The sequence below is a fragment of the Pleurodeles waltl genome, chromosome 9, assembly GCF_031143425.1.
Source record: "Pleurodeles waltl isolate 20211129_DDA chromosome 9, aPleWal1.hap1.20221129, whole genome shotgun sequence".
Classification (NCBI taxonomy): domain Eukaryota; kingdom Metazoa; phylum Chordata; class Amphibia; order Caudata; family Salamandridae; genus Pleurodeles; species Pleurodeles waltl.
The window spans coordinates 1,143,037,990-1,143,065,723 of NC_090448.1; the positions used below are offsets into that span (position 1 = coordinate 1,143,037,990).

Consider the following 27,734-nt stretch of genomic DNA (forward strand, 5'->3'; position numbering starts at 1 on the left):
TAAAAAGGCTCTCACCTCTCTCTGGGTCTTGGTGGGTGACCAAGCCAGAATGGTGTCAATCTTGGCTTGCAGAGGTGCCACCTCACATTCCCTTCCTAGTGCCCCAAGCACATCACAGACCCCTGCCCTATCTGGCACTTACTGGCCTTGATAGTGAGGCCTGCACTCTGCAGGGCCCTCAACACTTCCTGGAAGTGGTACAAGTGGTGGTCCCAGCTAGAGCTGAAGATGGCAATGTTATCTAGGTAGGTGGCACTGAAGTTCTCCAGCCCAGCCAGGACCTGGTTGACCAGTCTCTGGAATGTGGCAGGGGCATTCTTCAACCCAAATGGTATAACACAGTACTGGTAAGGCCCCTCTGGCATTGAGAACGCTAACCTCTCCTTGGTCCCCTTGGTCAAGGCAATCTGCCAGTACCCAAACGTTAGATCAAATGTGCTGAGGAACTTGGCAGCTCCCAACCGGTGGAAGAGCTCATCAGCTCGGGGGATGGGGTGCGCGTCAGTCGCAGTGATGGCACTGAGCCACGGGAGTCAACACAGAACCTCAGTTCAGGTGTGACACCGGATGGAGCAGCCCTGGGGACCAGACCACTGGGCTTGACCAAGGACTGTTGGAGTGCTTAATCACCCCTAACTCCAGCATCTTAGAGACTTCCTCTTTGATGCTGTTCCTCACTCTATCAGTCAACCTGTAAGACTTGTGCTTAACATGTAGGCTATCCCCAGTGTCAATGTCATGGGATACACCATTGGGTGACTCCAGGGGAGAGCGAGAACATGGAGGCGAACTGTCCCAGTAACTGGCGACAGTCCCTCTGCTGCTCTAGGGTCAGAGTAGAGGAGAGGTTCAAACCCTCTACTGACCCATCCTGCTGTATGGAAGACAGGAGGTCGGGGAGAGGTTCACTCTCCTCTTCCACCCCATCATCCGTGACCAAGAGCATGGGCAACTCAGACCTCTGGAAGTGCAGCTTTAGGTGGTTCACGTGCAGGACCCTCAAAGGGTTCCTGGGAGTCTGCATGCCCACCAGGTAGGTGACACATCCCCCACACTTTCTGGCCAGGCTGAAACTCAACCAGAGTGGTATTCTGGTCGTACCAGCGTTTCAGGTCCACCCGGCTAGCTTCCAGATTCCCCTGGGTGAGCTTCTGGAAGTGGGCTGTCTGGTTCCTGAAGGCCAGCATGTAGCTGAATACATCCTAGGGTGGCTTCTTGGGAGCTTACTCCCAGCCCTACTTCACCAAAACGAGAGGCCCTCTTATAGGATGCCCATAGAGAAGTTCAAAAGGGCTGAAGCCAACCCCCTTCTGTGGTATCTCCCTCTAGGCACACAAAAGGCATGGTAACTGGACGTCCCACTTACACCTCATGGGTTCTGAGAGATTCATACTCATGCCCTTCAGGGAACCTTTGAATCTTTCAACCAGCCCATTGCTTTGGGGGTGGTGAGGCATGGTGAACTTGTAAGTAACATCACACGCCTTCCACATGGCTTTCATGTAAAACAACATGAAATTGGTACCCCGCTAATATACCACCTCCTTGGGGAAACCCACACGTGTAAAGGTCCCCATAAGTGCCCTGCCCACGGTGGGTGCAGTCACTGTCCTGAAAGGGATAGCTTCTTGATACCAGATGTCATGGTCTCCCAATATAAACCTATTGCCCATGGCTGTCTTGGGATCCAGAGGTCCCACAATGTGAATGCCCAGCCACTCAAAAGGGGTGCCCACGACAGGAAACAGTTGAAGAGGAGCCTTGCACCTCTTCCCAGATTTCCTATTCACCTGGCATGTATAACTAGTCCTGCAGTATGCATCTGAAGTGTTCCTTCTTTGTGACAAGCCTGTCAAAAGTCTTTTCCTGCCTCAAATGACCTGCCAGTGGCGCATCATGAGCCAGATACAGTAGGACGGCTCTGAAACACTGGAATATCACCAGCATACGTGCTGCCCCAGGCTCAGCAACCTTATGCTTGCCAGAGAGGAGATAATTCTCCCAGTAAATCAGGTGAGGTCTTGAGGCGTCACCAGCTGCCTGGGCCTCGGCCTGTTTCCGAAGACCCTCAAGAGTGGGCACACTTTCTGTGCTGTGCAGAACTCCTCCCTGGTGGGGCCTCTTTCCTGCTACCAATGGGTCAGCTCAGGTATGTCCCCAGTTGGGCCACTTCTACCCCTGTAGTTTCCGGGGTGGCCTCCTCAGGTTCAGCCTTCTCCAGGGCCGTGGGAATCTCAGGAATGGGTTTGCCGCACCTCTTGCCCCTTCTCCTCCTGGAAGGCACCTAGGCCACTGTTTGGGGCTCTAGATCCTTTTGATTTTTGATCACCCTCTCTGGCAGCCATGGACTATATGGTTATGGACGCGCACTCTGGCACTCCTAACATTTCCAAGTGCGACCTGAGTTTCACCTCCTTCCAGGCGGTATACTACAGGTTGTTCCCTAACAGACAGTCAAAAGTCACGGATGGGCTCACAGCTACCCTCAAGGATCTTGAGACCCCCATTCAAAGATAACCTGAGCTGCCAAGCATTGGTGCTCACTGTTGTCTACTGGTACAACCTGGTGGACCACATTAAGGATTACCTGCTCCTCAGACACCAGATGACAATGGACGGTTTTCATACTAGCTCCTCTGTCTCTCAGAATCACCACCCCCCTCCCGTTGATGGTCACCCCCTGCCTGTACTTTTTAGTTTTGTCAGACATGAGGGTTCTCTGGACCACCTCACCCTCACCCAGGGAGACTAGAGCTAACTCAGCTGGCTCCCCACCACTAACTGAGGCCAACTCCTCCCCAAGCGCTACACTCACCACCCTTAGTGTCTGCCCACCAATGGGGGGCTATGTCTGCTTGGGACACTTGAGACTCCCCCTGAAATGCCTTTCCTGAATACAGGAGAAACACTTCAGGGGACCCTTCCCAGCAGGCTTTACTGAAGGGAACCAACTTTTCCTCTCAACAGGGAATTGGGAATCTTTACCCTGGGAACTGGTTTGGGGCCCTTTAGAGAACTACTTACTTTTATCCTTGTCCCCCTCTACTTGTTCTGTTGGGGACCCTGCCCACCCTTGGCTGAGTCTCCCACATACAACTTCTTTTCGACCCTGGTGCTGAGCCAGCGGTCTGCCTCCTTAGAAAGCTTCCTGGGGTCAGTAGGCTTGCTATTAAACAAGTGCTGGCAGGGCTCTGGAAAACAACGACTAGACAGGTGCTCCATGCAATCAAATTGTACAGCCCTTGATAGTCTGTTACCTTGCTGCCCTTCACCACACCATCCAGTGCTCTGCAGAAAGAATCAATAAACTTCGCCCAAGTTTGGGACCCAAGTTTCGTACTCTCCCTAAACTTTACCCTATAACTCTCTGGGATGAGACCATACCTCCTGGTCAGGGACTCCTTCTTGGCAGGATACCTCATCTGATCCTGTTTTTCTAAAGCCAAAAATGTGTCCCTCCCCTCCACTGAGAAATACTTCCACAGACCGGCCCCTCAATCTCTCTCAGGAACCCTGTGCATCCTCAGTGCCACCTCATAACCCCTGAACCACTGCTATGAGTCACCCCCACAACAAAAACCTTAACCACATCCTTGGGTATATGCACCTTCAGTGCTTAATTTGTAAATTAAAAGGTGTCAGTGCGCAAAGCCCTCCTCTTAAACATAGGGCTGCTGCAATTAAATGTGTGAACATGGAATACTGAGGCAGCGCAACCCTGAAGCCATCTCGGGCCTCTTTAATCCATTTACAGCCACTCCCTGCCCCTTCAGCTCACTCTAGAAGTTTTCTACTTTCTCCCTTTGTGACGCTTTTTCATTTTTCCCTTCCTCCATCTTTCCCATATGTGTCTTTTGCTGCCAGCAAAGCTTTAGGCAGAAGAATAAGCCCCAGCCCTCAAAAATAAGTGCTGGTGCTCAGCAATGGAAACAACAAGCACAAATTAAGCACTGTGCACCTTCCCCTCAGATCGCACTGTAGTACTGCTGGCACCATCTGTGCTGGACCTGCTTTTTAGATCCAGCTGCTTCAAGATCAGCTCTTGAGCTAAGAGCATTTTCTTCTCCTCTGTTCTGATTTTCTCTTCCTCTGCCTCTCTTTTGAACCTGACTAGTTTCAACTGAAGTTCTATCTCATGCTTCAGCTTGAGTTTCTCCAGCTTCATTTGGAACCTCCTAGCCTCCCACCTGTCCTCCAGCTTCTCTCGGGTCAGACCCCTTGAAGACACACTGCTGCTTGCCCTGAAAGGTGCCCTCCTCCCTGGCAGATCCTGATTCTCCATCAAATCATCATGCAGATTTTGTTCCTTCCTCTCCACAATAGCATTCTCCTACACTCTGTGCTCATCAGCCTCCTTTGCCATCAACCAGGCCCTCAACGCCTTTTACAGCTCCTCCTTTTTTAGTGAGGCCTTTATTAAGACTTTAATAGAATTCGAGCTCCTTTCAGAACTTTTTGAGCTGAGGCACCTAAAAGGTCTCTAACTTCTCCTACTCAAACATCAACTCTGCAGCTTCAACTGATGGTTCACCAGACTAGGATTGTGAATCAAACTCAAAAGTTGCAAAAAGATAAAAATCCAATGAGTATGTTGGAGTGTAATGGTCTGCGATATGAAAGTAGTGTGCACCAATCACTGTATGCAAAGTACAAATACAAGACTATCTTCACCGCTGGTCACCAGTGTTAGAAATGGGGTCTCTAGTTGGCAGTGGTTTACACCCTGTCCAAGTAGGGACGCTCACTCTAGTCAGGGTAAGGGAGTCACACGGATAAGATAATCCCTTCCCACCACCTTGGTAGCTTGGCACGAGCAGTCAGGCTTATCTCAGAGGCGATGTGTAAAGTATTTGTATATACACAGTAACACTGTCAAAACACCACAAACGTATTCCACACCAGTTTAGAAAAATAACCAATATTTATCTGAGTAAACCAAGACCAAAACAACAAAAATCCAATATACACAAGTAAAGTTGTGAATTTTTAAAGATTAAATCTGAGTAAAGTGCTTAGAAACACAATAGCTCCAACTAGGGCTATCACTGCGTCCTGACTGACCGATGTCACTTGCCAGGGAGTGTGGGCCTGTCATGGAGTCGCACATTCGCCAGACACAATATCTTTGAAAACAATGGGGAAACTAAGAAATCACATGGAGTCGGGGAGGTGAAGCTTTGCTGGAGCTGGTGCAGCGTCTGTTCCTTACTGCTACCGGGAGGTGGGGTGTTGGTTCCTCACTGCTAGGCAGGGGAGGTGAGGCGTCGGTTCCTTACAGTTGCAGGGGAGATTATGCGGCATTTGTGGTGAGACATAGGTTCCTTACGACAAGGCGGGGTCGATGAATCTAGCAGGTCAAGATGCGAGGAGTTGACTTTGCGGTGTCACGATGACACCATGGGGCCACATTTGCCGTGGCAGAGTCGAGGCAGGGTCACGGACATCAGTGACACGGAACTTGGAACTCACACTGTGGTGGGACTTGGGAGGTGCTGTGGCAGCGTCAGGACTGCAGCGTTGGTCATAGTCATTGCACTCCGCGGGGACCACAACTCTGGTGCAGGCAGCAGCGCGGAGTCTTTGTTTCACTAGAACTCACTCCCAAGGGCCCAGGAATTGGATTTGGCACCACTTGGCAAATCAGGACTCTCAGCAAGAGAGCCCATGTGCTGGCATATGAAGTCATTGATGTCCATGAGACTTCTTAACAGGAGGAAAGCTCAGTCCAAGCCCTTCGAGACAAAGTCCAGTCCTTTTACTCACATGACAGAAGCAGAAAGCAGCAGCCCAGCGCAGCAAAGCTGCAGGCAGAGTGGCAGTCCCCAACAGCATCCAGCTGCTCTTCCTGGCAGAATCTCCTCAGTCCAGAAGGATTCTCACTTTGTGGGGTCATAGATCCAATAGTTATCCCCATTCATGTCTTTGAAGTAAGCAATATTCAAAGAGAAGTCTTTGTAGTGCCTTTCCTGGCCCCAGACACACTCCAGGGGGTTGGAGACTGCTTTGTGTAAGGACAGGCACAGCCTTAATCAGGTGCATGTGTCAGCTTCTCCCACCACTCTAACGCAAGAATACCCATCAAGATATGCAGGACACACCTCAGCTCTCTTTGTGTGACTGTCTAGAGTGAATTCACAAACAGCCCAAATGTCATCCTGACCCAGACGTGTATTCCACAGCTAGGCAGAGGCACAGAATGGTTAAGCAAGAAAATGCACACTTTCTAAAAGTGGCATTTTCAAACTTACAATTTTATAACCACCTTCACCGAAAGATGTATTTTTAAATTGTGAGTTCGGGGACCTCAAACTCGATATGTCTGTCTGCTCCCAATTTCGAAATTACACTTGAGTGATATTTCAAGGTAATCCCTATGTTATCCTATGGGAGAGATAGGCCTTGCAATAGTGAAAGGCGAATTTAGCAGTATTTTACTATCAAGTCATGTAAATCACACCAGTAGATGTCCTACTACTTAAATACACTGCATCCTGCCCATGGGGCTGCCTTGGACATACCTCAGGGGTGACTCACGTGTAGTAAAAGGAAGGTTTTTGGCGTGGCAAGTGGGTGCACTTGCAGGTCGAACTGGCAGTTAAAACTGCAGACACAGACGCTGCAGTTGCAGGTCTGAGGCATGTTTACAGGGCTACTCACGTGGGTGCCACAATCAGTGCTGCAGGCCCACTAGTAGCACTTGATTTACAGGCCCTGGGCACACATAGTTCACTATCCTAGGGACTTACTAGTAAATCAAATACGCCAATCACAGAGAAACCAGTCACCAGTACAATTTAGACAGAGAACACTTGCACTTTAGCACTCATCAGCAGTGGCAAAGTGCCCAGAGTCCTAAAGCCAGCAAAAACTAAATTCAGCACAGGATCAAAAACGAGAGGTCAGAAGCCAAAAGGGAGTTGAAACCATGCCAAGGGCTGACAGGTGTAGCAGTGCCCAAGGACACTGCATCACTGTGACCCTGAATGTGACTGATGTTGTGACACTGTCCTGAAGTGTGCCCAGTGTAGGCTGTGCCACTGGCGTAACAATAGCCTGTACAACCCGCATGGTGCAGGGGGGCACCTCAGTACAGTACATTGTACAAAGGTGGCGGGCCCCTGGCCTGAGAACTCCTGACTGGGTGGGAGGGGCTCCATGTACTTCAGGTTCCCCTCAAGTTTTCTTACGCCACTGGACTTGTGCCGGTGTGATCCCAAAGCAGCAGGACTGTGATTCTGCTGAAGAATGCCCAAGAGGACTCGGTGTTAGTGAACTTTGTGCACCAAAGTGGACCAAGCTGCTATGTCAGCGTGGAGACTGGAGCCGGAGCAACCATGCCACCTGAGAAGTTATGAAATTGAGAACTTTCAATCAGGCCTGAACCTGCTTACAGCCAGTCTGTGAGTAGAGGCCCCCAAGCCAGAGTGCTGATGTAGGGAAAACTGTATGCTGAAAAAAGGAAAACTGTTGACTATAAACGTGGGACTGGATGGCGGTGTTTTCCAGTCCAGGTTGCCAGTTGGGTGACACCTGAGTGGAATTAATTGAGTGAGGATATTGAAAACAAGCACCCAGGTGTTCACCAAACAATATGTCTTAGACTTCCATTCTAAATTTCTAGCTCTTACAACCCTGTTTTCCTTATTAACATTCTGGTAGCTGTATTTTTGCTTTTCCTATTACAGAACAATGAGAAAGGCTGGTGCAGAGAGCCAGGGGTATCAGCTCCCTTCGAGGCCAGGTGGCCCAACGAAAAGGCTAAAGGTGGCTAGAGCTCACCACCAGGAGCAAAATGCACCCAAGATCATGTGAATCGGCCTATTGGGGCCTGTGATATACAGGAAACAAGGATACAACCTTTGCCCCCCTCCCAGAAAGGACATGGACTGTACAGCGCAACAAAAAAAAGAAACACAGCCGGAGCCACTGTAGGAAAGTACCATCTTGCCTGGCATGTTACCCCCATTTTTCACTGTATATATGTTGTTTTAGTTGTATGTGTCACTGGGACCCTGGTAACCCAGGGCCCCAGTGCTCATAAGTGTGCCTGAATGTGTTACCTGTGTAGTGACTAACTGTCTCACTGAGGCTCTGCTAATCAGAACCTCAGTGGTTATGCTCTCTCATTTCTTTCCAAATTGTCACTAACAGGCTAGTGACCATTTTTACCAATTCACATTGGCTTACTGGAACACCCTTATAATTCCCTAGTATATGGTACTGAGGTACCCAGGGTATTGGGGTTCCAGGAGATCCCTATGGGCTGCAGCATTTCTTTTGCCACCCATAGGGAGCTCTGACAATTCTTACACAGGCCTGCCACTGCAGCCTGAGTGAACTAACGTCCACGTTATTTCACAGCCATTTTACACTGCACTTAAGTAACTTATAAGTCACCTATATGTCTAACCTTTACCTGGTAAAGGTTAGGTGCAAAGTTACTTAGTGTGAGGGCACCCTGGCACTAGCCAAGGTGCCCCCACATTGTTCAGAGCCAATTCACTGAACTTTGTGAGTGCGGGGACACCATTACACGCGTGCACTACATATAGGTCACTACCTATATGTAGCTTCACCATGGTAACTCTGAATATGGCCATGTAACATGTCTATGATCATGGAATTGCCCCCTCTATGCCATCCTGGCATTATTGGTACAATTCCATGATCCCAGTGGTCTGTAGCACAGACCCTGGTACTGCCAGACTGCCCTTCCTGGGGTTTCACTGCAGCTGCTGCTGCTGCCAACCCCTCAGACAGGCAGCTGCCCTCCTGGGGTCCAGCCAGGCCTGGCCCAGGATGGCAGAACAAAGAACTTCCTCTGAGAGAGGGTGTGACACCCTCTCCCTTTGGAAAATGGTGTGATGGCAGGGGAGGAGTAGCCTCCCCCAGCCTCTGGAAATGCTTTGTTGGGCACAGATGTGCCCAATTCTGCATAAGCCAGTCTACACCAGTTCAGGGACCCCTTAGCCCCTGCTCTGGCGCGAAACTGGACAAAGGAAAGGGGAGTGACCACTCCCCTGACCTGCACCTCCCCTGGGAGGTGTCCAGAGCTCCTCCAGTGTGCTCCAGACCTCTGCCATCTTGGAAACAGAGGTGCTGCTGGCACACTGGACTGCTCTGAGTGGCCAGTGCCACCAGGTGACGTCAGAGACTCCTTGTGATAGGCTCCTTCAGGTGTTAGTAGCCTTTCCTCTCTCCTAGGTAGCCAAACCCTCTTTTCTGGCTATTTAGGGTCTCTGTCTCTGGGGAAACTTTAGATAACGAATGCATGAGCTCAGCCGAGTTCCTCTGCATCTCTCTCTTCACCTTCTGATAAGGAATCGACCGCTGACCGCGCTGGAAGCCTGCAAACCTGCAACATAGTAGCAAAGACGACTACTGCAACTCTGTAACGCTGATCCTGCCGCCTTCTCGACTGTTTTCCTGCTTGTGCATGCTGTGGGGGTAGTCTGCCCCCTCTCTGCACCAGAAGCTCCGAAGAAATCTCCCGTGGGTCGACGGAATCTTCCCCCTGCAACCGCAGGCACCAAAAAGCTGCATTACCGGTCCCTTGGGTCTCCTCTCAGCACGACGAGCGAGGTCCCTTGAATCCAGCGACTCTGTCCAAGTGACCCCCACAGTCCAGTGACTCTTCAGCCCAAGTTTGGTGGAGGTAAGTCCTTGCCTCACCTCGCTGGGCTGCATTGCTGGGAACCGCAACTTTGCAGCTACTCCGGCCCCTGTGCACTTCCGGCGGAAATCCTTCGTGCACAGCCAAGCCTGGGTCCACGTCACTCTAACCTGCATTGCACGACTTTCTAAGTTGGTCGCCGGCGACGTGGGACTCCTTTGTGCAACTTCGGCGAGCACCGTTTCACGCATCCTCGTAGTGCCTGTTTCTGGCACTTCTCCGGGTGCTACCTGCTTCAGTGAGGGCTCTTTGTCTTGCTCGACGTCCCCTCTCTCTGCAGGTCCAATTTGCGACCTCCTGGTCCCTCCTGGGCCCCAGCAGCGTCCAAAAACGCCAAACGCACAATTTGCGTGTAGCAAGGCTTGTTGGCGTCCTTCCGGCGGAAAAACACTTCTGCACGACTCTCCAAGGCGAGAGGGATCCGTCCACCAAAGGGGAAGTCTCTAGCCCTTTTCGTTCCTGCAGAAACCTCAGCTTCTTCTGTCCAGTCGAAGCTTCTTTGCACCCGCAGCTGGCATTTCCTGGGCATCTGCCCATCTCCGACTTGCTTGTGACTTTTGGACTTGGTCCCCTTGTTCCACAGGTACCCTAGATTGGAAATCCACAGTTGTTGCATTGCTGGTTTGTGTCTTTCCTGCATTATTCCTCTAACACGACTATTTTGTCCTTAGGGGAACTTTAGTGCACTTTGCACTCACTTTTCAGGGTCTTGGGGAGGGTTATTTTTCTAACTCTCACTATTTTCTAATAGTCCCAGCGACCCTCTACAAGGTCACATAGGTTTGGGGTCCATTCGTGGTTCGCATTCCACTTTTGGAGTATATGGTTTGTGTTGCCCCTATCCCTATGTTTCCCCATTGCATCCTATTGTAACTATACATTGTTTGCACTGTTTTCTAAGACTATACTGCATATTTTTGCTATTGTGTATATATATCTTGTGTATATTTCCTATCCTCTCACTGAGGGTACACTCTAAGATACTTTGGCATATTGTCATAAAAATAAAGTACCTTTATTTTTAGTATAACTGTGTATTGTGTTTTCTTATGATATTGTGCATATGACACTAAGTGGTACTGTAGTAGCTTCACACGTCTCCTAGTTCAGCCTAAGCTGCTCTGCTAAGCTACCATTATCTATCAGCCTAAGCTGCTAGACACCCTATACACTAATAAGGGATAACTGGGCCTGGTGCAAGGTGCAAGTACCCCTTGGTACTCACTACAAGCCAGTCCAGCCTCCTACATTGGTTGTGCAGTGGTGGGATAAGTGCTTGAGACTACTTACCACTCTTGTCATTGTACTTTTCATAAGAGAAAAATATACAAAACAAGGTCAGTGTATATACACATAGCCAAAAAGTTTTGCATTTCCTCTTTTCACTCTTTTCTAAGTGCTGAAAAGTACTTCTAAAACTTTCAAAAAGTTCTTAAAAGTTTAAAAAGTTTTTTCTGTCTTTCCAAAAAGTTCTGAAAACTTTTTTCTCTTTTTCTATCACTTTAACTCTCTCTAAAAATGTCTGGCACAGGAAAAAATGTTGAACTGTCCAAACTTGCATATGATCACCTTAGCTGGAAAGGAGCAAGGAGTCTCTGCATAGAGAGAGGTTTGAGTGTAGGGAAGAATCCTTCCTTAGAACTGTTAATTAATATGCTTAGAGTACAGGATAAGGCCATAAGTGCCCAATCTGTAGAAAAAGTAGCTAATGGTTCTCAATCTGATCCAGGGACTCCCCCAGGAAAAGGTTCAGGAAAGAAACTTCTCAGCCTGCCCATTACTAGACAGTCTAGCATAGTTGGTACAGAGGTTGAATCACACCATACTAATGGTGTGCTCTCACATTATACTGGTAGCCAAGCTGTTAGGGTGCCCTCTGTAAGGGACAGGTCTCCTTCTGTTCATTCCCATCATACCTCTGTATCTAGAAATGTCCCTCCCACCCACCCTGATGACAGATTGTTAGAAAGGGAGCTCAATAGATTGAGAGTGGAACAAACCAGACTGAAGCTCAAGAAGCAACAGCTGGATTTGGATAGATAGTCTTTAGAAGTAGAGAGGGAAAGACAGAAGTTGGGTTTAGAAACCCATGGTGGCAGCAGCAGTATTCCCCATAGTCATCCTGCAAAAGAGCATGATTCCAGGAATCTGCACAAGATAGTTCCCCCTTATAAGGAGGGGGATGACATTAACAAGTGGTTTGCTGCACTTGAGAGGGCCTGTGCTGTACAGGATGTCCCTCAAAAGCAGTGGGCTGCTATCCTATGGCTATCATTTACTGGAAAAGGTAGGGATAGGCTCCTTACTGTAAAAGAAAATGATGCTAATAATTTCCAAGTTCTTAAGAATGCACTCCTGGATGGTTATGGCTTAACCACTGAACAGTACAGGATAACGTTCAGAGAGACCAAAAAGGAGTCTTCACAAGACTGGGTTGATTTCATTGACCAGGCAGTGAAGGCCTTGGAGGGGTGGTTACATGGCAGTAAAGTTACTGATTATGACAGCCTGTATAACTTAATCCTGAGAGAGCATATTCTTAATAATTGTGTGTCTGATTTGTTGCACCAGTACTTGGTGGACTCTGATCTGACCTCTCCCCAAGAATTGGGAAAGAAGGCAGACAAATGGGTCAGAACAAGAGTGAACAGAAAAGTTCATACAGGGGGTGACAAAGATGGCAACAAAAAGAAGGATGGTAAGTCTTCTGACAAGGGTGGGGACAAATCTAAAAATGAGTCTTCATCAGGCCCACAAAAACACTCTGGTGGGGGTGGTGGGCCCAAATCCTCCTTTAATCAGAACAAGGAAAAGAAACCATGGTGCTATTTATGTAAAATAAAAGGCCATTGGACAACAGATCCCAGTTGTCCAAAGAAAGGCACCACAGCTCCTACCACTACAACCCCTACTGCTACACCTAGTGTCCCTACTAATAGCAGTGGTGGTGGGAGCAAACCTACTAATAGCCAATCCAAGGGAGTAGCTGGGCTCACTTTTGGTAATTTAGTTGGGGTTGGTCTGATTAGGGAGACCACAGAGGCTACTTTAGTCTCTGAAGGGGCTATTGATTTAGCCACTTTGGTTGCTTGCCCCCATAACTTGGAGAAGTACAAGCAACTAACCCTAATAAATGGTGTTGAGGTCCAGGCCTACAGGGACACAGGTGCCAGTGTCACAATGGTGATTGAGAAACTGGTGCACCCTGAACAACACATACTTGGACACCAGTACCAAGTAACCGATGCTCACAACATAACACAAAGCCACCCCATGGCTGTTGTAAATCTCAACTGGGGGGGGGTAACTGGTCCAAAGAAAGTTGTGGTAGCTTCAGATTTACCTGTAGACTGTCTATTAGGGAATGATTTGGTGACATCAGCTTGGTCAGATGTGGAGTTGGAGGCCCATGCAGCAATGCTGGGCATTCCAGGGCATATTTTTGCTTTGACAAGGGCTCAGGCCAAAAAGCAAAAAGGACAGGGAAGCTTGGATCCTGGAACAATGGACCAAGTGCTCCCTAAAGCTAGGGCTAGTAGAAGCAAACCACTTCCTACTATCCCTCCCTCTACAGTGGATTCTACTTCTGAGGAAGAAGAATTCCCTCCCTGTGCAGAACCTACACCAGAGGAGCTGGAAGCAGACACTGCTGAGCTTTTGGGTGAAGGGGGCCCTGCCAGAGAGGAGCTGAGTGTGGCACAGCAAACCTGTCCCACATTAGAGGGTCTCAGACAGCAAGCTGTCAAACAGGCTAATGGGGAGGTCAGTGACTCTCACAGAGTTTACTGGGAGGACAACCTCTTGTACACTGAGCATAGGGATCCTAAACCTGGAGCGGCCAGGAGATTAGTGATTCCTCAGGAGTACAGAAAGTTCCTCCTAACACTGGCACATGACATTCCCTTAGCTGGGCACCTGGGTCAAATGAAAACTTGGGACAGATTGGTACCATTGTTTCATTGGCCTAGGATGTCTGAGGACACAAAGGAATTTTGTAAGTCCTGTGAAACCTGTCAAGCCAGTGGCAAGACAGGTGGCACTCCAAAGGCACCCCTTATCCCACTGCCTGTGGTTGGGGTTCCCTTTGAAAGGGTAGGGGTTGACATAGTTGGCCCCCTTGACCCTCCTACTGCTTCAGGCAATAGGTTTATCTTGGTGGTAGTGGACCATGCCACAAGATATCATGAAGCTATTCCTTTAAGGACCACTACAGCTCCTGCAGTGGCAAAGGCCCTCCTGGGAATATTTTCCAGGGTGGGCTTCCCAAAAGAAGTAGTATCAGACAGAGGAAGCAATTTCATGTCTGCATACTTAAAGGCCATGTGGAAGGAGTGTGGTGTAACTTACAAGTTCACAACACCCTATCATCCACAAACAAATGGACTGGTGGAGAGATTTAATAAAACTCTCAAAGGCATGATTATGGGTCTCCCTGAAAAACTCCGCAGGAGATGGGATATCCTTCTACCATGCCTCCTTTTTGCCTACAGGGAGGTACCCCAGAAAGGAGTGGGCTTCAGCCCCTTTGAACTTCTTTTTGGACACCCTGTTAGGGGTCCACTCACACTTGTAAAGGAGGGTTGGGAACAACCTTTAAAAGCTCCTAAGCAGGATATTGTGGATTATGTACTTGGCCTCAGATCAAGGATGGCTGAGTACATGAAAAAGGCCAGTAAAAACCTTCAGGCCAGCCAAGAGCTCCAGAAGCAATGGCATGATCAGAAGGCTGTTTTGGTTCAGTACCAACCAGGGCAGAAAGTGTGGGTCTTGGAGCCTGTGGCCCCAAGAGCACTCCAAGATAAATGGAGTGGACCCCACACAATTGTTGAAAAGAAGGGTGAAGTCACCTACTTGGTTGACTTAGGCACTGCCAGGAGTCCCCTTAGGGTGCTCCATGTCAACCGCCTGAAACCCTACTATGACAGGGCTGATCTCACCCTGCTCATGGCAACAGATGAGGGACAGGAAGAAGACAGTGATCCTCTACCTGATCTCTTCTCTTCCTCAGAACAAGATGCTCTTGTGGAAGGTGTAGTTTTGGCTGATTGTCTTACTGCTGAGCAGAAAGATAATTGCATAAATCTCCTAGGACAATTTTCAGAACTCTTCTCTACTGTGCCAGGCACCACCTCTTGGTGTGAGCACACTATAGATACTGGAGACAGTTTACCTGTCAAAAGTAAGATCTATAGGCAGCCTGACCATGTCAGGGACTGCATAAAGCAAGAAGTTCAGAAAATGTTGGAACTAGGAGTGGTTGAGCACTCTGACAGTCCATGGGCTTCTCCTGTGGTACTGGTACCAAAACCCAATTCTAAAGATGGAAAGAAGGAAATGAGGTTTTGTGTAGACTATAGAGGTCTCAACTTGGTAACCAAAACTGATGCTCACCCTATACCCAGGGCAGATGAGCTTATAGATACACTGGCATCTGCCAAGTATCTAAGCACTTTTGATTTGACTGCAGGGTATTGGCAGATCAAATTGTCAGAAGATGCTAAACCTAAGACTGCATTTTCTACCATTGGAGGACATTACCAGTTTACTGTAATGCCTTTTGGTTTGAAAAATGCACCTGCCACTTTTCAGAGGTTGGTGAACACAGTCCTGCAAGGGCTGGAAGCTTTCAGTGCAGCATATTTGGACGATATAGCTGTCTTTAGCTCCAGCTGGGATGATCACCTGGTCCACCTTTGGAAAGTTTTGGAGGCTCTGCAAAAGGCAGGCCTCACTATCAAGGCTTCAAAGTGCCAGATAGGGCAGGGTAAGGTGGTTTATCTGGGACACCTTGTTGGTGGGGAACAGATTGCACCACTTCAGGGGAAAATCCAAACTATTATTGATTGGGTTCCCCCTACCACTCAGACTCAGGTGAGAGCCTTCCTAGGCCTCACTGGGTATTACAGGAGGTTCATTAAGAACTATGGCTCCATTGCAGCCCCTCTTAATGACCTCACATCCAAGAAAATGCCTAAAAAGGTATTATGGACAGCAAACTGTCAGAAAGCTTTTGAGGAGCTGAAGCAGGCCATGTGCTCTGCACCTGTCCTGAAAAGCCCTTGTTACTCTAAAAAATTCTATGTCCAAACTGATGCATCTGAATTAGGAGTAGGGGCAGTCCTATCACAACTTAATTCTGAGGGCCAGGATCAACCTGTTGCTTTTATTAGTAGAAGGTTGACCCCTAGAGAAAAGCGTTGGTCTGCCATTGAGAGGGAGGCCTTTGCTGTGGTCTGGGCTCTGAAGAAGTTGAGGCCATACCTGTTTGGCACTCACTTCATTGTTCAGACAGACCACAAACCTCTACTTTGGCTAAAACAAATGAAAGGTGAAAATCCTAAATTGTTGAGGTGGTCCATATCCCTACAGGGAATGGATTATACAGTGGAACATAGACCTGGGAGTAGCCACTCCAATGCAGATGGACTCTCCAGATATTTCCACTTAGACAATGAAGACTCATCAGGTAATGGCTAGTCTTATTGTCCTTCGTTTGGGGGGGGGGGTTGTGTAGGAAAGTACCATCTTGCCTGGCATGTTACCCCCATTTTTCACTGTACATATGTTGTTTTAGTTGTATGTGTCACTGGGACCCTGGTAACCCAGGGCCCCAGTGCTCATAAGTGTGCCTGAATGTGTTACCTGTGTAGTGACTAACTGTCTCACTGAGGCTCTGCTAATCAGAACCTCAGTGGTTATGCTCTCTCATTTCTTTCCAAATTGTCACTAACAGGCTAGTGACCATTTTTACCAATTCACATTGGCTTACTGGAACACCCTTATAATTCCCTAGTATATGGTACTGAGGTACCCAGGGTATTGGGGTTCCAGGAGATCCCTATGGGCTGCAGCATTTCTTTTGCCACCCATAGGGAGCTCTGACAATTCTTACACAGGCCTGCCACTGCAGCCTGAGTGAAATAACGTCCACGTTATTTCACAGCCATTTTACACTGCACTTAAGTAACTTATAAGTCACCTATATGTCTAACCTTTACCTGGTAAAGGTTAGGTGCAAAGTTACTTAGTGTGAGGGCACCCTGGCACTAGCCAAGGTGCCCCCACATTGTTCAGAGCCAATTCACTGAACTTTGTGAGTGCGGGGACACCATTACACGCGTGCACTACATATAGGTCACTACCTATATATAGCTTCACCATGGTAACTCCGAATATGGCCATGTAACATGTCTATGATCATGGAATTGCCCCCTCTATGCCATCCTGGCATTATTGGTACAATTCCATGATCCCAGTGGTCTGTAGCACAGACCCTGGTACTGCCAGACTGCCCTTCCTGGGGTTTCACTGCAGCTGCTGCTGCTGCCAACCCCTCAGACAGGCAGCTGCCCTCCTGGGGTCCAGCCAGGCCTGGCCCAGGATGGCAGAACAAAGAACTTCCTCTGAGAGAGGGTGTGACACCCTCTCCCTTTGGAAAATGGTGTGAAGGCAGGGGAGGAGTAGCCTCCCCCAGCCTCTGGAAATGCTTTGTTGGGCACAGATGTGCCCAATTCTGCATAAGCCAGTCTACACCGGTTCAGGGACCCCTTAGCCCCTGCTCTGGCGCGAAACTGGACAAAGGAAAGGGGAGTGACCACTCCCCTGACCTGCACCTCCCCTGGGAGGTGTCCAGAGCTCCTCCAGTGTGCTCCAGACCTCTGCCATCTTGGAAACAGAGGTGCTGCTGGCACACTGGACTGCTCTGAGTGGCCAGTGCCACCAGGTGACGTCAGAGACTCCTTGTGATAGGCTCCTTCAGGTGTTAGTAGCCTTTCCTCTCTCCTAGGTAGCCAAACCCTCTTTTCTGGCTATTTAGGGTCTCTGTCTCTGGGGAAACTTTAGATAACGAATGCATGAGCTCAGCCGAGTTCCTCTGCATCTCTCTCTTCACCTTCTGATAAGGAATCGACCGCTGACCGCGCTGGAAGCCTGCAAACCTGCAACATAGTAGCAAAGACGACTACTGCAACTCTGTAACGCTGATCCTGCCGCCTTCTCGACTGTTTTCCTGCTTGTGCATGCTGTGGGGGTAGTCTGCCCCCTCTCTGCACCAGAAGCTCCGAAGAAATCTCCCGTGGGTCGACGGAATCTTCCCCCTGCAACCGCAGGCACCAAAAAGCTGCATTACCGGTCCCTTGGGTCTCCTCTCAGCACAACGAGCGAGGTCCCTCGAATCCAGCGACTCTGTCCAAGTGACCCCCACAGTCCAGTGACTCTTCAGCCCAAGTTTGGTGGAGGTAAGTCCTTGCCTCACCTCGCTGGGCTGCATTGCTGGGAACCGCGACTTTGCAGCTACTCCGGCCCCTGTGCACTTCCGGCGGAAATCCTTCATGCACAGCCAAGCCTGGGTCCACGTCACTCTAACCTGCATTGCACGACTTTCTAAGTTGGTCTCCGGCGACGTGGGACTCCTTTGTGCAACTTCGGCGAGCACCGTTTCACGCATCCTCGTAGTGCCTGTTTCTGGCACTTCTCCGGGTGCTACCTGCTTCAGTGAGGGCTCTTTGTCTTGCTCGACGTCCCCTCTCTCTGCAGGTCCAATTTGCGACCTCCTGGTCCCTCCTGGGCCCCAGCAGCGTCCAAAAACGCCAAACGCACGATTTGCGTGTAGCAAGGCTTGTTGGCATCCTTCCGGCGGGAAAACACTTCTGCACGACTCTCCAAGGCGAGAGGGATCCGTCCACCAAAGGGGAAGTCTCTAGCCCTTTTCGTTCCTGCAGAAACCTCAGCTTCTTCTGTCCAGTCGAAGCTTCTTTGCACCCGCAGCTGGCATTTCCTGGGCATCTGCCCATCTCCGACTTGCTTGTGACTTTTGGACTTGGTCCCCTTGTTCCACAGGTACCCTAGATTGGAAATCCACAGTTGTTGCATTGCTGGTTTGTGTCTTTCCTGCATTATTCCTCTAACACGACTATTTTGTCCTTAGGGGAACTTTAGTGCACTTTGCACTCACTTTTCAGGGTCTTGGGGAGGGTTATTTTTCTAACTCTCACTATTTTCTAATAGTCCCAGCGACCCTCTACAAGGTCACATAGGTTTGGGGTCCATTCGTGGTTCGCATTCCACTTTTGGAGTATATGGTTTGTGTTGCCCCTATCCCTATGTTTCCCCATTGCATCCTATTGTAACTATACATTGTTTGCACTGTTTTCTAAGACTATACTGCATATTTTTGCTATTGTGTATATATATCTTGTGTATATTTCCTATCCTCTCACTGAGGGTACACTCTAAGATACTTTGGCATATTGTCATAAAAATAAAGTACCTTTATTTTTAGTATAACTGTGTATTGTGTTTTCTTATGATATTGTGCATATGACACTAAGTGGTACTGTAGTAGCTTCACACGTCTCCTAGTTCAGCCTAAGCTGCTCTGCTAAGCTACCATTATCTATCAGCCTAAGCTGCTAGACACCCTATACACTAATAAGGGATAACTGGGCCTGGTGCAAGGTGCAAGTACCCCTTGGTACTCACTACAAGCCAGTCCAGCCTCCTACAGCCACCAATTCGGTATTCTATTTGTGCTTCCTGCAAAGGAGCGTCCCATAATGCCCTTTGGGGCTGAAGTTGGCAAACTACTTTTGGCTGTTTGTTGTGGCCACAGGATGGCAGGGGCTCCACCAACACAAAAAAGACTGCGTGGGGGGGATGCAGAAGTGCAGTAGGTCCCCCACCCCCCCCAGGAAACGTAAAGGATTTTAACAAGGTAACCCTATGTTTGTAGGGTCAAAGGAAAGATAGCCATCCTAGGATTGACAGGCATTTCAAGTACTCCCAAAACTGGAGCCTTGACGCTACAGTTGGGAGTGCAGAATCCTCTAGGACCTGGCTCTATGACAGCGGTTTATGTGGCCTAAGGTTGTTTAAAAAAGACACATGGCTCGTGTTTGTACAAGTTTTTACATAAAAGTCTTATGTGCCATACTTTATTTAAAAATGGTATTAACAGTGCTTTATTGAAAGGGGTTGTTATTGCTGACAGTAATTATTATTCCTGAATGGCTACAATGTTTTATTAACTATAATATGTCCACATTGTTGCAATGTTTTATCACTTATAATGATTGCAGATGGATTATGGTTACTGAATTCAGTGATGGAATGAGGTATTATGGATTGTGATTCTGGTCTTGGAGTGTGGTAACAATGACCTGATGTAAAGTGACAACCCCCTTTGTATGGTTTTGCGCTGTATTGTACAGGGAGGTGGGTACTGTGTTGTTTGAGTCATGACCCTCTAGGAGTCAAATGTGTGTGTGTGTGTGTGTAGGCCCTGGGCTGCTCTGCTTTGTTACCCTGAGAGACTAGTGCTACAATCGTGTGCTTGGTTTCCAACGAAGGGGTGAATGTGGACCCATCGCTTGAGCAGGCCACACAACTAATGGCCTGTTTCCTTACAGCTGCGTTTAGACTGCCTAGCAGTCACAAATTGGGCCCTGGCCGAGAGGCTGCCATGACTCCTCAAAAATAAAAGCAGATTAACTTTAGACCAAGGCTCCTGCCTCCTTTAGTCCTGTGGCGGCTCCTCTGTTTGGGGGGGGGGAGCGTTGCCCCCCCACCAGCAGCAGAAGCTGCAAACCTTTCGCAAGGAAGGGACAATAAACTATGATTATTGTCCCTTCCTTGTGAAAGGGGCGGGCCATGGGGTGACGAGCAGTGAGGGGAGTGAACTGTGCACTCCCCTCACTGCACATGTATGTGTAGCCAGTCTCGGGCCGGCCAAACATACATGCGCAGTAGACTCTCTCCAGCCGGGCTGGAGAGAGCCTGCACATGCTCCCAATCTGCCTGGGAGCGCCCTCGGTGGCCGCTCCTAGCCAATCCTGACACTTCTCATAGCAACGTCAGGATTGGCCGCAGGCAGGCTGGGAGCCTGCGCCTACACTGCAAGATGGAAGACGGAGGAGCGGCAGCGAGAAGCAGAGGGGAGGTAAGTTTATTTATTTTGCTAATTTAGCTCTTGCACATCACTCCTAATAACAACTGCACCCTTACTCATGATTTCATTCTGGGCTCAAATCCTCTTGGACCAAAGAACAATTGTCATAAATTGTGTACAATAGCCAGGTTTCATCCTGGGCAGCAAGCTCTGTAGACAAGGTCACATGAAATACACAGCCAAGAATGCTTGATGGCTACTGTCTACTGTGCACAACTTTAAGTATCTGGCCCCACCACAAAACCCTAAACCCTTGTACAATAATTAGCTCTTTCCTGACTTCACTACAGAATTGCTCCCCTCAAAGGTAGCGGCAAATGAAGTCCTGCACTCCTAAAAATTGTCCTCATGTAGCAGAAAAGCATGTAACAAATACAAAAAAAGAGAGACCAGATTTCTCTAGTTAAAAAATATCTGAACCATCACCCCCATGTACTGAAGATGCACGCTTAAAACAGCTTGCATAACATAGGAGGCCTTTCATCATAATTCACCTGTCTACCTAACAGAGAAGTTGTACATTGAAGGACTTAGAAGCATTTCTAGGAACAAAGGCATGTCCAGTCTAGAAATCCCAAAATTCAAGAAACAAAAATCTCTCAAGCAACCCATTTCAAGTCTGTTCCAAGAATCTGAAGCATCTTCAGGTCAGTGATTCACACAACAAAATCTTACAGTACTTTCAAGATTGGGATGAAAGAGTTCTTACTAGGCAGTGCTGTCAACAGGAACGCTGGTGTTACCCCAACAAGATTCGATGTGGGTCAGAGTAGGTGGGAACAAGTAGAACTAAGTAAAAGTAAAATGAATACTGCATATGTGTTTACTTAAGTAAAGAATAACATTGAGTATAAAGGAGTAAAATCAGGAATAAGTACTAGAAGTATGCATTAGAAAGTAGAAGAGATGGAGTAAGAGCAGGAGCAAGTAGCACTAAAAATAGAATTGGGTAAGTGGGAGTAAATAGGAGTAAGTAGGAGAGCATTAGTAAGGATGAGTAAGAGCAGATATAAATAGGAGTAGGCAGAATTAAGAGCAGGAGTATGTATGTTAAGAATAGGGATATGTAGGTGGGAGGATTGGAGTAGGTAGGGCTGAGTGGAAGAGAAATTGGGTAATGGCAAATACAGGAGTAAAAGTATGAGTAAGTTACGTAAGAGGCAGAGTAGGAGAGAGGGTAGGAGTAAGTTTACATAATAGTGGGAATAAGGGGGTGAAAACATGAGATGAGTAAAGCCAGGAGGTAATAGGAGTAACAATGTTTAAATGAAAGGAAGAGTGAGTAAAAAATACATCCTGTCTTGGAAATAAATGGTTAAATCGTCTGAGGGGTACAGTTGATAGTGCACTGAGGTTGGAGTTGGGTTTGACAAATATAATACATAAGTACTAACAAAGGATTCTCAACTATTGGGCAGGGCGGCCCCTCCACAAGAGCGGAGTAGCATTGCCCCGCTAAACAAAATGCCCCCAGAACTGAAAAATAAAATGGGAATAAAGTTTATTTATTACCATTTAATATTTGAACACCAGTACGGGGCAGGGCAATTGCTGGTGGGTGGCAGCAGGGAGGTGTGCACTTTAGTTTAAAGTGCGCATGTCCCTTTGGCCGGCCGTCTTGCGATGGCCAGCCTGACATGCGCACTTGAAACTCCTCTCACTGAACAGTCTTAAGACAGCTGGGTTAGAGAAAGCGCAGGCCTTCAGCACTTGAAAGAGGCTGCTCCCTCCAATCCTGACTCTTCTCTCATGCTGTTTTACAGCATGAGAGCAGTGCCAGGATGGGTTAGTGCAGTTTCCTGGGTCCCACGTTGGAACTTCCAGGAGAGATAACGGGAGGAAAGGAGGATGCTGTGAGAGGAAGGGCCACTTTTTTTTAATTATTATTATTGTACCACTTCCCCTCCCCCCCCTCGTAAATACAAGCCAGTAGCCACTGCTATTGGGCCTGCTGAGGAATGCAGCGGAGGGCTTGTTAAGACAGTTGATTAAAGATCATTTACCGCTCACTACATCACCACCGCGGATGAGAAATGTACAGAGTATGAAGGACAGACTCGGGCTCATGCCTTCCTCTGATACACAGGGTATAGCTGTAACCCAACAAAAGAGTGCCTTAAAGTGAGTACTTAAGGATAAATGTAGGCACTACGATTTAGGACAGTGGTTCCCAACCTTTTGGCATTTGTGGACCCCCATTTTATCATTACTGGAACCCGGGGACCCCCACTGAATCATTATTGGAATCCAGAACCCCTTACTGAGTCATTACTGAAAGGTGTGGAACCTAATTTGTTAATATTATTTAATTTTCCAAGCAATCGCGGACCCCCTGAGGAGGCTTCACGGCCCTCCACGGGTCCCCGGACCACAGGTTGGGAGCCACTGATTCAGAGGATGTAGATACAAGAAATAGGTTGTCTTTTTTTATTAGCTACTGAGTATGGTTGAGCTTTACAACCTGACATTAACAGCTGTATGGTTAAAAGATGGTCTCTTATGATTAGGCTTGGCCAGGTGCCAGCATTTATAAAATGAAGGACACCAAATTATGCAAGTTTGGACATTGTTCTGTGTCATTTTCTTTTTCTAATCACTTTCCTTTAACTCTGGGTCAACTAATTGATTTCTGTACAACATTTGCTGAGGAGAGGAAAGTCTACTACACCCACTTTTCAATGTTTTAAGTGTCCATCGCGTTGGCGAACTCTTAAAAACAATTTTAGAATGTAATAATATAAGATTGTTATGGGATAGGAAACATTTTTGCAACTATTTAAGCGAGCTAGGGTGATTTTAGAAATAGGCTTTTATAACTTTTGATTGGTTGTTTCTTTTTATTGATTTACATGGACTGGATTGATTACAGAAGTTTGTAAGACTGCTGAATAATGTATTGTTATCATTCTGCTGAAATGTTTTTGTATGTTGGAGTCGGGCTGCTATCTAAAAAACGTAATCTATAAACTGCATATTGTATTTTGTTTGTGTTGCCTTGTTGGTACGATATGAAACAAATAAATAAAAGCTAAGCTAAATATCCCCTTTTCGTTTTTTAATTTTCTTTTGCGCTGCTCTAAAAGTCTTTGTTCTTCAACTCTTCGGGCACTTTAATCAGCAGTTACATCTTGGTTTGAGGAGATATGAGAATCAATTCATGAATGGGGAAATCGAGCTTGAATTGAACATATGTATAATAACTTTTATTCCTAAACACAGAGAAACTGAAGTTGACAAATGTATAAACATCACCTTAACAATAGGGCGGATGGGTAAACAGAGTTTGGAATGTTATTAAAAAAACACGACATTAAGGATTTCAGTTAAACCCGGCTGTCACAAACATACACCCCAAAAGTAATGTAGTAGTGTGACCAAGGGAGACAAGGAGGGCATTATTCAGAAAGAGAGAAGAAGCAAAACTGGAATGGTATCGGGACTCTGAGAAAAGGAAGAAGAAAGAGCGTAGCCAGCAGGCTGCAGATGCTGGACGGAACCTGGCAGGTGAGCCCTGGCTCCCTCTCTGCCTGTCCTGTCCCTTTAAGACCTGGTGCCTCCCTGCCTGACCTCAGGGGCTTTGACAGCTCCCTCATTACCGACCCGGCCACGCCCCCTCGCGCCGCCCATTGGCTGGCGGGCCGGCAGGCCCACAGCCGATTGGCCGACTGTCCGGAGCGGAGCAAAAAAGCTTTGGGAACTCCGAGGCGGACACTGTTCTGTTACATTGTAGCAAAGATGGCGACTGTCATTCACAACCCGCTCAAGAGGTGAGTGCTGGGGGGCCCCGGCCGGGGGGGTGCACGGGAGGGGACGGGGGGTGATGGAGGGCGCCCCCTGCAGGGAGGTGGCGGAGGACCCCTGCACATGACTGCCCTGCCTCCAGCTCCCCGGGCTCGGAGCGGTCATCGGGGGCGGGTGCGGGGGGGTCCGAGGGGGTCTCGTTAGTCGTATCTCTTCCAAGGGTGTCTGGGAGGACTGACCCCCCCCCCCCCCACGTGCGTTGATTCGTATATTGCATCCGCCCCCCTGCCCCAAACGGGGAGGCGTCGCTGGACTTGGGGCACCCCCTTCAGCTGCAGGGTTAAAGTCTGCACCACCCCCGCCCCGCAGAACCCTCCCCACCCGTCCTGTAACTTAAACTCCCGAGGAGCAGAGAGCACTCCCTGGTCCGTGCATGCGGGGCTCACTGGTTCCTGCAGTCGCGCATAGCGTCCCTGCACTTCTGCTGCTCGGCGTCCCGCCCACCCCTGCACCCCTCACTACTGTTCACGAGGTGTCCAGCCCGGCCTTTACTCCCTGCGTGGGTGTCCGCTGGTTCCTGCAGCCGTGCACCCCTCACTACTGTTCACGAGGTGTCCAGCCCGGCCTTTACTCCCTGCGTGGGTGTCCGCTGGTTCCTGCAACCGTGCACCCCGTCCCTGCACTTCTGCTCTCACTCTCTGCTGTTTACTTGGTGTTAAGCTTGGTCCTTGCCCCTTGCTTGGGGGTGCCCGCTGGTTCCTGCATCCGTGCATCCCGCCCCTGCTCTTCTGGTCTCACTCGTTGCTGCTGTTGAGCATCCTGACCCCCCGCCCCCCTTCACCCCGCACTACTGTTTAGGAGGTGCGCAGCTCGGTCCTTGCTCCCTGTATTGGTGCCCGCTGGTTCCTGCAGCCGTGCACCCCTCACTACTGTTCACGAGGTGTCCAGCTCGGTCCTTACTCCATGTATGGGTGCCCGCTGGTTCCTGCATCCGTGCATCCTGTCCCTGCAGCCGTGCATCCCGTCCCTGCACTTCTGGTATCTTTGCTGCTCAGCAACCCGCCCCCCTCACTACTGTTTACGAGGTGTTAAGCTTGATCCTTGCATGGAGTGGACGCGGGTTCCTGCATCCATGCATCCCGTCCCTGCACTTCTGGTACCTCTGCTGCTCAGCAACCCGCCCCCCCCCCCCGCACCCCTCACTACTGTTTACGAGGTGCTCAGCTCGGTCCTTGCTCCCTGTATGGGGTGCCCCCTGGTTCCTGCAGCCGTGCATCCCGTCCCTGCAATTCTGCTATCTCTGCTGCTCAGCATCCTGCCCCCTGCACCCCTCACCACTGTTTACGAGTGCTCAGCTCGGACCTCGCTCCCCGTACGGGGTGCCCCCTGGTTCCTGCATCCGTGCGTCCCATCCTTGCACTCCTATTCTCTGGAGTCACGCTCTACTTCTCCGCATCCTGCCTCATTAACCCCCTCAGCACTGTTTTCGAGGTGTTTAGCTGGGCCTTTGCTCTCTGTGGAGTGCACACTGGTTCCTGCAGCTGTGCACCCCTACACCAGTGCCCCTTGATTCTCAACAACTCTCACTGCTCGTTTCCGGGGTGTTCTGCTCGGCCCATGCTTCCTGCATGGAGTTCCCACGGGTTGGTGCACCCCAGTTCTGAGTACCACGCTTCCTGCTTCCTCGGCCTCACGGTCCTGCGGGTTTTCTCTTCAAACTCGCTTGTTTTTGACGAGTTTTGCACGCCTTGTCCCTGCATGCGGTGCCCACTAGTTTCTGCAGCAGTGCATTTCTGCATCCATGCCCCCACCTTCTCAATCCCCTGTTTAAGATGTTATCTTATCCCCCTTGGCCCCTGTATGATGTGCCAACATGTTCCTGCAGCAGTGTACCGCGTCCACGTGCCATAGTCGTTTCTTCCTCTCACTCTCGTATCTGCTTGGTCCTTGCTTCCTGCGTGCAGTGCCCAGTGATTCCTTCAGCAGTGTACCCCATCCCGACCCTCTGTACCCGCGACCCCTAGTTCCCTCTTCGGTGTCTCCTGCTCGACACCCACTTCCTGCATGCCACTGGTTCCTGCAGCAGTGCGTCCGATCCTTACCCTTTGCACCCCCTTTTTGTTTTCGAGTAGTTCCCGTAATCCTTTGGTCCCTGCATGGGGTGCCCTCTGGTTCCTGCGACAATGCACTCCTGCATCCACGCCCCCTGCGCCTTGGTCCTTCCTGCATGCCTGCTTTCCCCTTCTCGCTCCCCTGTTTACGATGGCTTAGCCCCTTGGTCCCTGCATGGGGTGCTCACTAGTCCCTGCAGTAATGCACTCCCGCTGTCTGCACCCACGCCCTCCCGCTCCCACCCCTTGTTTTCGAGTAGTTCTCATCGCCCCCTGGTCTCTGCATGTGGTGCCCACTGGTTCTCGCGGGGTCCCTGCATGGGGTCCCCCTGGTTCCTGCAGTAATGTACTCCTGCCCTCTGCACCCACTTCCTCCCTGCCTCTCCCCTCTTGTATTGGAGGTGTTCCGCTCCCCCCTCCCCCCTCGGCCAGTTGGCCGGTGCCCCGAGGCTGGCTTGGCTGCACACGGAGGGAGGGAGGGAGGGGTGGAGGGGGTGGGGCGGTGTGTGCCTCCCTGGAGTGCGGGTCTCACTCATGTGTTGTCTCCGGGGGAAGGGATCCTGCAGGACGCGGTGTGTGTGTGTGTGGGGGGGGGGGGGGGGGTGTTTATGGAGGTGGTGGGGGGTGGCGGGGTACTGGCCCTGTTTTACTTGTGCTTAATGTACGATCGCTGCGTACAGAATTGTTTTTTTAATCTCATATCTAAATGTTGGTCTCCCTGCTGGACTCGTTACACGACGAGTGCCTCTTGTTTGGGAGTCCAGGGTGCGTCTGGTTTCTAAGCGCTAAAGGATAATAGTCCTTTGTGCAGGAGGTACCCATAGTCCAACAGAGCGTGAAACTGAACGAATCTTTGGCATGTATGCATGGTACTGTATAGCAGGGATCCGCACTTTATCCCTGCAGGCGGCGTGCGTGGTACAGTGACGCAGGAACCTGTCCCCATCCCTGCAGGAGGTGTGCGTGGTACAGTGACGCAGGAACCTGTCGCCCATCACTGCAGGAGGTGTGCATGGTACAGTGACGCTGGAACCTGTACTCTCTTCATGCAGGCGGTGTGCATGGTACAGTGACGCAGGAACCGGTCCCATATCCCTGCAGGAGGCGTGCGTGGTACACTCACACAGGAAGCTGTACCCTATCCCTGCAGGAGGTGCGCATAGCAGAGTGACGCAGGAACCCTTTACCCTGTCTCTGAAGGATGTGTGCATGGTACAGTGACGCAGGGACCTATCCCTGCAGGAGGTGCATATAGCAGAGTGTC

General features: G+C 49.5%; 1 protein-coding gene across 4 annotated transcripts in view; it reads left to right on the top strand.

Moving 5' to 3' along the window:
* The first annotated feature begins 24,290 nt into the window (after window positions 1–24,290).
* DPF3 (double PHD fingers 3) overlaps window positions 24,291–27,734 on the top strand; it is a 367,266-nt gene continuing 363,822 nt past the window's right edge. For 2 of the 4 annotated variants that reach the window (XR_011198857.1, XM_069208948.1), the window contains exon 1: window positions 24,291–24,385. Coding sequence is in view for 2 of the 4 variants with exons in the window: in XM_069208948.1 (XP_069065049.1) it covers window positions 24,354–24,385 (32 nt within the window). In the remaining 2 variants the exon portion in view is untranslated. The remainder of the gene's footprint in view (window positions 24,386–27,734) is intronic. The other 2 variants (XR_011198856.1, XM_069208947.1) reach the window with 1 other exon arrangement.